We start from the raw sequence: 12770 nt of genomic DNA, 5'->3' as shown, positions 1-12770 counted from the left end.
TTCTGGAAACCAGAATCATGCCAACATGACGCTTAGTGAAGTTGGGGTCTCTCCTTTCCAATAATCTTATTTATTATGAAGCATTCATGAGAAATCATGGTACAAAGGTAATGCTGTGCCAGTCTCATGAGTTTTTACATTAAAAAAAATTGGTCCCTAGACATCTCCAGCTGGTACAGAATGCAGCAGCACTTTTCAGAAAGCAAGGCTGTACAAACCCATCCAACCCTCTCTTAGTATCTGTCTTAGTAACTCTGAGTTAAGAGCCAGGCTTTCTAAATCCATCATCACACTATGTGTTTGTTTGGAGTCGTCTCAAGCAATCCATAATCATGTGCATGCACTTTTTCTTTGTACCTCTGTATGGAGTATGAATGTCAATGCCTCATCATGAATGGTAGGTTTTGGCAGATGCTGAAGCTGCACACTAAGGCTGCGGCCCCATGCTTCTAACAGCTCTCTGCGCTGAGGCTCCCCTCTCCTTTCTTCTGGCTGCCTCCCACCTTGTTACAGCCCTGGTACCTTTCAGACTCTTTCATGATCCTACTAGTCTGGGAGAAAACGATCCGTTTTTTTCTGTTAGGATGTTTTCTGCTGGTAGTGAGTTAAAAGCAGCTCACAAAAAAGTCTGATGAACGCCAGTTCTGGTAAAAGGTAAGTGGTTCAGAGGGAGACAGAGAAGTGGGGGAAGCGGGATCTTTACTCCCACTTTTCCCTTTGGGTGGCAGCAAACTATTAATTTGTCTTGCCATACTGCATAGCACTATAACCTAAGGCTCGAACTATGCCCTCTCACAGAGGAGTGTTTTCTTAGCAATTAGCAATTTGTTTGTTGTAAGTTAAGACCAACGCTGTCATTAACAGTCTCTGTCCACAATTGTGAGCGATGCTGGGTACACCTAGCCAGGCCTATTGGGCGCTAGCTTTTCTAAAATACAGGATAAGAAGGAGATAATCCAGCAGGAAAAAAAGTTAGGATTGATATCTTGATCAAGATACTTTCATAGAAGTCCTGGAGGAAGATCTGAATTTGGAATAAAACTCCAAAGTATTCACTCTACAATTTTAATCCTTTTATATGAAAGCAAATCTCAAGCCGAAAGGTCCAAGAACTGAACCTTTACCAATAAGAGATGCCTTAATCTGTAGCTGCTATAATTAAAAGAAAGACCTCTTGGAATTAATCTAAATAAATCATAATGATGGCCTTCTTTATTTCTATTGCACTGTCTCTCAACCCACTGTAAAGTGTTATGTCCATTTGGATTGTGAAAACCATCTACTGAATGCCTAGTGTGAAGAGAGATTTTAAAATGCCAAGCACCAACGCTTACCTTTCCGATAGCTGAGGCAAAACCAATCCGCTGGTATCTGCTACCCCAGTAAGATTCTGGAGGGTCCTGAAGCTCCGTACTGCAATACTGCTAAGCATTACAAGTCAGTTCTGGAGCTGGTGACACAGGCCATGAGACATCATCCTGGAACTAACATTAGGTAAAGGCTCCTGCACGGACTTCAGGACAGTCTGATTCCACATCTTACTTTCAAATCGCATTTTCATGGCAGTTTAAGCCATGGTACATGCCTCCTTCCTCAGGCAGACCTTGGAGCTTGTGCAGTCACACAGTGCAGGCAGCTAAGCTGGCCAAAAGCTGTTCTCTTTTTTTGCAAGAAATGCCCAAGTCAGGGGAAGGTATTGGAGGTGTTTAAAGAACTGTGTTGCTCTGTGACCCCACCACCCTCTACATCCCAGCAAAACAGAACTTCCTACCACAACAGCGGCCCTTTCCAGGGGCTTCCCGAGTTTCCAGGGCCATGGAGATAAACTCAGGTAGGAGTACTGAGAAACTGTACTGGCCATCTTCCGCTTTGAGCAAATCACAAATTAGAAAAAACAAAATAATCACCACATGTGATATTTTCCTCCTATTAAGGATGTCAGAGAAAACAGCCAAAACCCCTCTGTGCCGCGGGGAAAGGCGTCCCGGCACAAAGCCGCAGCCACTGCGGCTTCCCCCAGAAACGGCGCCTCCGCGCCCCCAACGGGGCGGCCTCTGCCCGGCTGCGGGCAGCGGCTGCGACCCGCCGAATTCTCCGTTAAAAGGAGACCGACGGCGGCGAGGAGCCCCCCCAGGCCGGGCCGTCCCCCCCTCCGCCCCGGCGGCGCAGCGGCCGCCATGTCGCGCCGCTGCCCGCCCCTTCCCGCCTCTGGGCGCCGCTTTCCGGCGGCCGCCGCTCGGCCGGGCCGCGGCGGCGGCAGCAGCGTCGGTAGGTGCCGGGTTTGCTCCAGTTTTACTTTTAATCCCCGACCCTGCGGCGGCCACGTTTCCTGACTTATAATTTAACGTTTTAGGCTGAGAGGGCGCTGGGTGCCGTCTTTCTGCAGGCCTGGTGCCCCGGGGTGTGTGTGGGGGGATATTTTATTGTAAATCGGAGCGTGTCCCGGGGGGCTCGCCCTGGGAAGCGAGGCTGGGCCCGGCAAGGGAAATGCTGATTTTTAAAGCCATTTTGCTGTTGGCATGAGCCAAAAATAGCGAACGCCCACAAAAATCTTTTATGCTATTTCACTCAGTCTGCTCAGTTAGGAGAAGAAAGGGGGAAAAAAAGAATTTATTCAAATGGTAGGGGCAAAACCAGGCCGCTTTTGAAATCTTGCTGTTTAAATTCTCACAGACTTCAGTGGATCTTGAGTAATTACAGTGTGCTCGTGAGCCCAAACACAGCGTGAAGTCGTATTGCAGCGTTTGGGGGAGAGCAGGCTGTAAGCGCTGAGATGGCTTTGCCCCGGCTGACCGAGGGACCGAGAGCTTGCAGGATAAGGCCCGTATACCTTACCTTAGAGGTCTGCAAGTGAATTGCACAAGACTTATGGATAAAAATAAAGGTGTCACATGCAGTTGGAGCTGCAATGTGATTTTACATGAGCTGAGACTCTGGGCTGAACTTGGGAAATTTGAAAACACTAGGGCTAAAACACTGTGCTGAGACTAGTTTTTCTTTTTTTTTTTAATGAGTACTGACTATCCTGAGAAAATGAAGTGATGCGCTGATGGTATTTCGTGCTTATTCTTGCCGTAGGTATGTGACATGACCATAGCGCTTAATCCTGGTAAGGATATACCGTGGGCTGTGAGGGGGTCTATCCAGAAAGGTTAGAGACCATACATGAACAAAGTGTTTAAAAAAAACAAAAACAAAAAACACACACTTAAGGACTGGGGCAACTGTTACAATTTTTCTGATTGGACCAGGAAAAAAAACCTGGGTTGTGCTGGGAAGCAGGTGGTTACGCACTGTGCCATGGAGGTGGCTCCGGTTATTAGGGCCGTTTGGGAGAAGTGTGTGGGTAAACACAGCGCTTCCTGGCCTGCTTTGCTGCTGCTCCCCCCGCTGCCCCCGAGGCTGCCTGCCGCAGCTCGCCCAGGGGTGCTGGGGGGCATGCTGAGTTGCTGGCCATGTGTAGCACTCTGTATTATTATCATTTTCTGTTTTTTAGCTCCATTATCAAGGACGTTTTCTCTGAAAATTGGGTTTCCTCCAAGCTCTAGGCTCTTTAGCTTGTTTCTTTTTTTAACTTAAATAATTTTGTCAAGCAAATTGCCACCTCCAGTCCTCAGCAGAATGTAAGCATGCCATCATGTATCATACTAAGAAATATACATCATACCATTGTATACTTGCATCATTGTTTTTATTAAGCATTCTGTATGTTATTATTAAGTACTCTGTATGCGTTCAGAGCAGTACAAACATTAAACAAGATTATTCTTCCCCTGGTGAAGTTACAGTCTGAAAGAGCTTCATAGGAATAGTAATAACATATCATTAGAACATCACCTTTAATTTAATCCTTTTTTGTTTCTCTGTGGTTAATATTCATTTGCTGTTGATCATGACTGGTGTATCCTGGCATGTTACAGTCCACAGTTGTCCACTCTACCCTTGTGTGGGAGGTTATTGTTCAGCATAAGTGCAAGGAAAGAACATATGTCTGTGTTTCAGCTGCTGCAGTACAAAGCCCAGCAGCATAGCTGAAACCCACCTTTGATGGCACTCCACAGTAAGACCTTGGTTGTTGAATCAAAGCACGCTTCCCTTCTGCCACCTCGGCTTCCTGTAAGGACAGCTGGAAACAGTAATGTCTTAAACAGCTGCAGCAAGATTCTCCAAAGCTCATGTGTTAAAGCCCTGAGAGAAGAAACATTGCAAGATGCAAATGGGAACATGGGCACACAACTGTCATTGATGTCTGTGGGATTTAGATGCCTAATTCATTTTTATATCTTCTTAGTAGCATCATTTTAGGTGAGAATTCTGTAGTCATGGGGATTTTTTTTTAAGAGATTGGAGCTTTCCTGGGCAGAACACATCCTATGGCTTGGACCATAAAAGGAACTGATATTCCCCAAGGGAAGCAGGACTCTTGAACTGAAGAAGTTGGCAGGTTTGAAAGTTTTTATATTTATCTACTTATTTAAACAGTCACAAAGTAGTCTTCTGCCCTGAAACAGTTTCTGTTCCAGTTTCAGCTCTAAACTGCACATATTATTTGTCAGAGAAATTATTTCAGAGACAAATCTTTAAAAGTTGCAATTTAAAGAACACCTCCTTTTGAAAATAACTTTTTTTCAGAGTAAACTAGAACCACTGCCTGGAGGTTGAAATCTGATAAATTAGAAACAACACAAACCACTCTTTATGTTTTTTAGATGATGAGGTTGTTTAACCATTAGAACAGACCGCAAAGGCAAATTCTGTCTCCTGAAATTTTCTGATCAAGACATGATCCCATTTTGGAAATTGTATTTTAGTCAAACCGAGTTACTGAGTTCAGTAGCTAGAGTTACTGAGGTCAGTATTGAGAAACTAAGGAAAATTCTTGGAGCTGTACTGTAGAGAAGGTTAGAGTAGATTAACCTAGTTAATGACTCTTTCTGGCCTTAGTATCTCCAGTCTGTGTCTCTCATGGAATGCAACAGTAGGACTGTGCTGGGAAGGGATACGTAAGTGTGTTGGGTAAATACCACATATATATTATTTGCTGGGGGGAGGAGGAAATATGGTGGCATTATTTTCTTTATTACAGTAAGTTGATTTACTAGAAAAGAGGGAGAAGTTCAGTCTTTGTACCAAGGATCCTATGTCCTGAGGCCCAAGAATTAATGAGTATCATTTTCTTTGTAGAGGTATTTCCTTTATGTAAAAGACAGAATGTTTTGGTGGTTATTGTGCTCTGCTTCTCATGGGTTTTGTTTTGTTTTTAAAATGTTACAGGAACAGTAGACTCACTTATGCATACTTTAATTCCTGGTTTTGTGTTGTAAACAGGTTAGGATTTGGCTATGGGAGCGCAGTTCCTGCGGAAAGCATCTGCGTGGCTTAAGAAGCGCAAGACCACTTTGTTGGCTGTTTCTTGCATGGGACTGTTCGGTGCTAACCTTTCCTATCATGTGTTTCCTGAGCAGACTTTCAAACTGTTACATGAGTGCTGGTCAGATGGGCAGCCAGCTGAGCTTTCCCAGAGTCTCCGTGGTGTCTTTCACAATGTCCTTCAAGATACTGATGTGAAATCCGCTAACTCCTATCGGGCCTTTGCAGCTTCTGGCTTCCACCCAGTGAGTGCTGGAATCCCATGGCTTCCTGCAGGCTCTTTGGTGGGCATCCCTCCTAATTTTGATAGCACAGTTGAGGATAAAAAAGGAATAGTCAGCCACATTGTTGTGATCAATGGAAAGGAAGTAGACTGGGAGAGCAGTGAAGGTGTTGCTTTGGGGGAAGCTCTGACATTTTCACCTGAAGCTCAGAAATTTGCTATTGCCAGAGAAATTGTGTATTTGCAAAATGGCAGCCCTTTAGTAAATGCTGCTGTGGCTCCAGCTTGCTTAGCTGGTACATATTTCGGTGGGATAGGTATAAAGGTACTTCTGGGTTTATATCCTGGTCCCATGGTACTTCGCAGCATCTGTAACCTCATAATTGCCGCCGCTGGACTAATCTGCTATTATATTTCTTATGATGCTGTGACCTATCACTTAGACTGCAAGGCTGACAGAAATGCAGCTACCATTTCCAAAGACTACGCTAGAGGTGGGGTGGAATTTTATGACAAAATCTTGTCCCGCAACAGGATTCTTCGTACTCTGATGGGCAAACAAGGGGTGAAAGTGTATGCCCCTAGTGGTAACCTTTTCCCAAGGCACTGGTTCAGAATAAAGCATACCCCGTACACTTACCGAAGAGATTTGATTGTTAATATTTTAAGAGAGCTCCAGGCATAGGAAAGGAGCAATTGAATTTTAAACTTGTGAATTATGTATTCTCTTGGAACACTGCTGCACTGCTTTTTTTCCCCCCTGTATCTTCATTAGAATTTTGGGTTTTATTTTTTGCATATAGTTTAGAAAGAGTTATTGCACATTCTGTGAATAAAGAATTTTCTCTTAAAATATTAAAGACTTACTTCAGAAGTCCTCTGTTCAGTATGCATCTTAAATCACAAGACCACTCCAAAAGAGAGCTTCTCAGATGCTGCTCTGGATGTTCTGTTGCTCTGCTCTGTTTTCCTGTCAGTTCCAGTCTGGAAAATGGAAAAGGTAATGTCCTACACAGATTTTTGGCAACATTATCATTTAAAAATGGGGTGTTTGTGTGTATATTTGCCATTCCTCCTATGACACAACCCAAAGATGCTTTAAAGATTATAGACAGTCTGTATCATACTGGTGTATTAATTCCAAGGTACAGTGTTTTTGTTCTGTGTAAGTTCTTACACTGTGTAAGGTCTTAACGCTGTAGTCACCCTCCCTCAATATGGCAAATTAGTTATGCTGTAATTCATGCTACTATAGCTAGATTGCTACCAGTACCTGAGCCATTTAGTTTAAATCTAGTTCAGGTCTCTCCACACTGCACTGCAGTGTTTGTATATTCTGAATGTTTCCCAGCAGTGGCAGTAGGCAGCATGACTAATATCTGTCATGGGTTGGTTGTTTTCTTACAAGTGGGATAAACATGTTCAGGAGAGGTCCTATGTTTGCTTTGGTAGAGTTTTTGTTTTGTTTAAAAATACATGCTGATGTATATCAACTTTTATGTCGAAGAAGGCAAGGTCAAACAAGTATGTCTGTCATTTGGTGCAGAAATTGGTAAGGTCTGTCATGTGGAGTTGCTGAGACAAGCTTTGCCCAAGATCAGTAATCTTGCGGAATGGTCTTTAAAGCGTGAGCAGTAGACTTACCACTACAGCCTCACCTTGGAGCTTTTATGTGCTCTCCAAGATCATAGCTCTCAAACTTTGTAGTTTCTTCTCTTTGCTTTTCTATAATAGCCATACCACTTCGCAGTAACATCTGAACAGTTTTTCTTTTCTGACCTCTGTTGTCATTCTAACAGAAAACTGTTGTATTATTTTGTATCTTCTCAGTTGCAGAGGTACTGAGTGTCCTGTCTGCCCTGATTATGTCCCTCCTTCATCTACCATCATAATACTGTTGTGCCTGTGTTTGCTCAAAGCATCACTGAATTCTGTTTGCCCTTTGAATCACATAGTGATGAGGTTGATATGCTGGCTGCTGAAGCACTAGTGTTGATTTACATCGCTAAAGACATATATAAAAGTTGTTTGGTCGTCTGCTGAAGTAATCTGTGTCATGGCTGGTGTTCTGGACCACCACTTATCACTTGCAGAGGTCCTTGAAGCACCAAGTCATGAGATACCTTTTAGCTGCTTTCTGGCTGTGGGATATAAGATTATTGTTCTTGTGACCTTTGTGAAAGCGTTTGACAAAACCTCCTAGTCCATGAAATAAAAGGAGACTTTTAGCCTGAAGTTTTGAAAGCCTGCAGCCTAAATTTTATTCAACTTTTCTCTTCCAGATAAATTCAACATAAAAGGTCAGGATAGAGGTTTACTCTGTTGAATGATGTGGTGGCTCAATATTGGAATATAACTCCTGTTTTATATAGTCTGTGAGTTTGATTCATCCCGTGTTACTCCTTCAGACAGCTCTGAACTCCATGAAATGTTACGGGAGAAAACCTGGCCCACTTGTTTTATGTGGTTTAAGTAGCTGCTACTACATAAAGAGTGTGGAGAGGAAAGAGTCCTTCTTTCAGATTTACAGCACTAGCAGTTGAAACAAAATGAAATTAAAGAAATCCGCCTGCCTCTTACCACTCTTTACTGCTGCTTTTCATCAAGGTGCTGGCAGCCAGGGCTGTTATTTAACAGTCTCAGATTGTAAAGCCTGAGTGATGCTAATGGATTTTGCAGTTGTGCACTCTGTTCTGCCCTTACAGCTGGATTCTCCAAGAAGCTCCACAGATCTGTAAATGCTGTGTCCCATTTACCCTTTTAACTTGCTGTGGCATATCGGTATCAATAAAGGGAGGCTTGGCTGGTTGTTTTAAGGCATATGCCCTTGTCTTCCAAAGAGAGGTCCTTGCAAGGGCAGTGTTTGTACATCTTGAACTCTATATAATCAAGCTCCTGTTCTGTAGCCAACCATGTTAATCTGGAAGCGTGCGAATACCATCTTCATAAGGGAATTGGGAGTCCAAATCAAAACTGCTAATCAAGATTTCCCTGAACTTTGGGAAGGTGTGGGCTGCCCTGCAAAAGGTTTTTATCATGTATATGTTGCCAGGTAATTGTTTCATGCAAGATCAGCCATGCTATTTGGAAAGCAAGAATATCACAGTTCGAATATATGACCATGAAAATACTCACACAAAATCTTAAAATATTGCAAATGTTTTTCTGTAGGTGAAACTTTTGATGAAATCAAATAGAAATTCCACATACTGGTGATAGAATTGGGTCTAGTTTTGAGAGAATGATAAAAAGAAGCACCCCAGAATTAAATGTGGACATGTTGGTCGAGATCATGCTCTTCTGTGCTAAGAAGTGCCTGATGAGGAAAAGTCAATGAGGTAGCCCATAAGAATCCAGGTGAATCACCTGGTGAATAGAGTTGTAGAGAAATCTCCATCAGCTCTGCAGTTGAAACTCTGAGGATTTCAGAAGATTTGTTTTAGTAGCAGCTGGGTTCTCTTACAGTGCTCTGATGAGGCAGACTTCATACAATTTTTTTGTGTAGAAAAGCAACAAAAATGTAAAGCAAAGGGTATCTCTAGGAGAAATGGATATAAGAATTCTGAACCAAAAAATGTAAAAGCCAAGGTGTGAATGAAGTAATGAACTCTCACAAGCTGTTTTTTGTTGAAGCTGTCTTTCTGACTGATACAGTGAAGTGATTAAAGCATGAAGTATCAGTAGCAAATGACCAAAATGAGCTGCTAGTTTAAATTTATACACGATGAGTAATGTAATGCTTGCTGCTAGATAAAGTTTTAGTGGATAATGCTGCAAGAGACAAGAGCCACCCCAGTGCTTTGCTCAGAGTTTCCCCTGACATGCAAGATATGCAGGATATGGCTTACATGTTTGTTTCCCTGTCCTAAGAACTGCAGTTCCATGTTGTGGAGATGCCTTCGGATAATTTAATGGTCATTAATGGAAAGCTGTCAGAAGTAGAGTAAGTCTGAGACCTAGACAGTTTTCTAAAAGAAAGGCAAACTGTAGAAATCATCTGATTTAAAGTTATTTCTGATGGATGATTATGTGAATATGGAATCTGCCACTGCCCTCCTTTGGAAGGAAATGCTGAAATACCCAAATGCTTCAGCTGAAAAGAGCTGCTATGGGGAGCTGGCTCCTCTTGTAGTTTACGGGAAGAAGCAGCTGCAGAGGTGGCTTCCGAGAGAGAAATCTCCAGACAGGTTGCATAAGTGTAATGAATGACCCCCATGGTATTGCCACAAAGGGTGTAATACAACTCCAGTTGAACTGTAGAGGTAATTTGGAAAACAGCACATTTTAACACGCTAGAGCACTCTTATCACCCCCTTTCACGTTTCCTGAATGTGATGGGTAAGATGGTGAGACAGCTGTCTGCTACGCTGTGGACCAGGGGAAGCTGGTGGTGTTGGGAGAAGCTGATGTTGGGAACCGAGCCTGCTGCTTTCTTTTCGCCCTTGGCCATAGCAGCTGTGAAACAACCATTGTGACAAAGTGTGGCTTGGGTGGAAGAAGTGAATTTAAAAGTGTGAATCAAATCATCACTTTCTGACTGAATCACAGGCAACTTTCATTAAAGGAACAAATGCACGAAATCCGTTCCAGGGTGAATACTGCTATATGCAGTAATCGTAGGCACCATTAAAACAACTGCAAGCATCTCCACTATGCAGAAATGCAGTTCCTAGCAAGCAGCAGACACTGAGACAAATATGTGGGCCATATCCTACAACTGTGATGTGCTCTTGCCCATTAAAAGCTTGATGTAGCAGGTGTCATTACATTAATATAAAAATGATTAAGTTGCAGACAACCTGCCATCCACATATGCACCAATTCCTCCTTGATTTCTCATTCATCCTAGCTGGAAATGTATTTAACTGAAAGACAGAATGCACTGTGAAGGAGATGAATGCTAATGTAGGAAGGCGTAATTAAGAGCTGAGAAGGAGAACACTTTCAAGAAAAAGAGAGAGAGGAGCTGAATTTGGTTGTTATCAAAACTAGACTATTAAGAACAGAGAAAAATGTAGGCATTCTCTAGGAATTGATGTTAGACAAATTAACTCTGAAGGAGCTGAAAAATGGCTTGCGGATGTTTTGCTGGGCTTCTTTTTCACTGAGAATATCCCACTTTGTTTAGCTAAAGCGAGTATATTAAAGCTGCTCAGTCTGCCAGATCTGCAAAGTGGAGAAAACAATTACAATATGGCTAGAAATCAGTACTTCTTTCCCATCTAGAAAAGCTGCATTTTTTTTAGATGAGCCAAACTCAAAATCTGATAGCCAGAAATTGAAATATTCCAACTCTTAAAACATCTCTGCATTTGGGAGTTCTCAGTCTCCTTGGTCAGACTAAATTTGCTATGATACATCCCAATCTCTAACATTGAGAGAAGGAATGCTGTTTAAAAATTCAGTTTTTGTGTCCAAAAATGCTATAGAGAAAACATTTCTGCCAGCCCAGGTGTATGTTTATTTCCTTCCACCATAGTCTTTGCGTCCTTCTTACTGCCAGATCTCTTTGTGTTAGCTTGTGCAGTGCTTATTATAGTGAGACCTCCCTCTAATGAAACAACTGCAAGCTTTCCATATACTGCAGTAAGTAAGTGTAATGGGCCTCAGTTTTTAAAAGAGAATTATTCCCCAAATCATGCTTCCTAGATAATAGGTTTTTTGTTGTTGAACAGCTATCTTGTAGAAATTGGGCCCTTTTCCAGTGCAAATCTAGTTACTCAGAATCACTAGCTACTTTGGTCTGCAGGAGCCTTGCTGTTTAAATTTAGTCAGGGTGTTAATGGCTACTTCCAGGATAAAAGCATAATGGTTGAAGTTGTGTCCTGCTTTGTGCGTGGCCAATCTATTTCTGCTATAGATGTCATGCAAAATATCAGAGCTAATTAGGATGACTAAGAGTTACACTGTATTTAGAAATCATAAGACACTGTGAGCCCGACCCAAGGTTCACAGTTTGGGCAGTTCTTGAGGAGGGAACATTAAAAAAGGATATGCAATATCCAAACAGTTTTTTCCGTCTAGGGCAGACCTGCTAGCCACTGGTAACTTTGTATCATTTGCAGAAGTGATTTTTCAGTGGGAATGATGATGTTTCTTTGTTCCTTTTCGTTTCCCTTTGCTGTGCTACTCTAATTGCCTGCACTGCCAGCTGACTCATCTCGCAAGCCGCTTCATCTCTTCCCGACAGGATCCGCGAACTTTTTAAGCTACCAGTTGCACTTCCACTTGCACTAGCTACTTGCTTCTATAGCCCTTACTAGTCAGAGATCGCAGCAGCTCAAACTTTTCTATTTTACTGGTTTTAGTCTACATGGTTTTGCAGCGAAAAATGCCTTTGACTAAGTGAAAACTATGCATTGTGCTTATAAACCTTCCTGTTTTGTGCAAAGAGCAATTTAATATTGTTTTTGAATTTGCCATTTAGCATCACTTTTTGAAAGATGTATTTCTTACTTGAAAGAGCTTGACAGCTGGTTCACTTGTGATCTTAATATCATTTGCCTCTGTCAATTTTAAGATGCTGCCACCTCCTTCGAGCTCTTAGAAATTTTGTTTCCTATTCCGGAAAATTGCAGGGAATTTCATATACTTTTATGGTTGGGTGATGTATTGTGACAAGAGAAATAATAACTAATGTTGTACCCTTAGCTGCTCATAGCGATGTTGACCTAGCTCAGGCATGCCTGCGTTACCCTTCAGCACTGCGGTGTAGACAGACTGCATGCTGGCTTTGAGGACTTTGACCTCTCAGGTTTTTTTTATGTTGCCAGTTCCACTAAACAGTATATAAATGTGTTATAATCACCTGTCATTGAATGGAAGCAGAGATGTCTGTTGGTTTTTGTCTGATAAAAAATGAAAAAAACTTACTCTCTTTTGCCAAAATATGATTTTGAATGACTCTTTCAATGGTGAGGGTTTTAGTATGCAGAAGAAAAATCTAGGCAAAACCATGGAAAATAATCCCATGTTCTTTAAATTTTCTGGTGAAAACCTTGAAATTCTTGTTGTTACGTAACTCCACACTGCACCAGAATTGCAACAGACCTCTGTAACCAATTGCCTCTGATTTCTAGGTTATCCTTTTAATAGCTTGCCTTTGCAGTCCTGAGAGTATGTACAGATATTAGCTGCTCCTGAGTGGTGTCTCTGTGACCAGGTCAACCACAATGAA

General features: G+C 42.2%; 1 protein-coding gene across 12 annotated transcripts; it reads left to right on the top strand.

Moving 5' to 3' along the window:
* The first annotated feature begins 2166 nt into the window (after positions 1-2166).
* TMEM177 (transmembrane protein 177) lies at positions 2167-6467 on the top strand. 12 transcript variants are annotated; one of them, XM_026118428.2, is made up of 4 exons: positions 2190-2268; positions 3079-3109; positions 4342-4444; positions 5329-6467. In XM_026118428.2, exon 4 carries the CDS (start codon positions 5343-5345, stop codon positions 6276-6278), a length of 936 nt encoding a protein of 311 aa, XP_025974213.2. In that variant the 5' UTR covers positions 2190-2268; positions 3079-3109; positions 4342-4444; positions 5329-5342; the 3' UTR covers positions 6279-6467. The 12 variants fall into 12 exon arrangements, with proteins under 12 accessions (XP_064370800.1, XP_025974213.2, XP_064370804.1 ...); XM_026118425.2 differs by having other exon boundaries at positions 2208-2268; positions 4292-4444; XM_064514732.1 differs by having other exon boundaries at positions 2209-2268; positions 4364-4444.
* Positions 6468-12770: the final 6303 nt, after the last annotated feature.

Source organism: Dromaius novaehollandiae, chromosome 7 (assembly GCF_036370855.1).
Source record: "Dromaius novaehollandiae isolate bDroNov1 chromosome 7, bDroNov1.hap1, whole genome shotgun sequence".
NCBI lineage: Eukaryota > Metazoa > Chordata > Aves > Casuariiformes > Dromaiidae > Dromaius > Dromaius novaehollandiae.
Note: the sequence above shows the minus strand (reverse complement) of the source record. Positions and strands in the feature narration are given on the sequence as shown.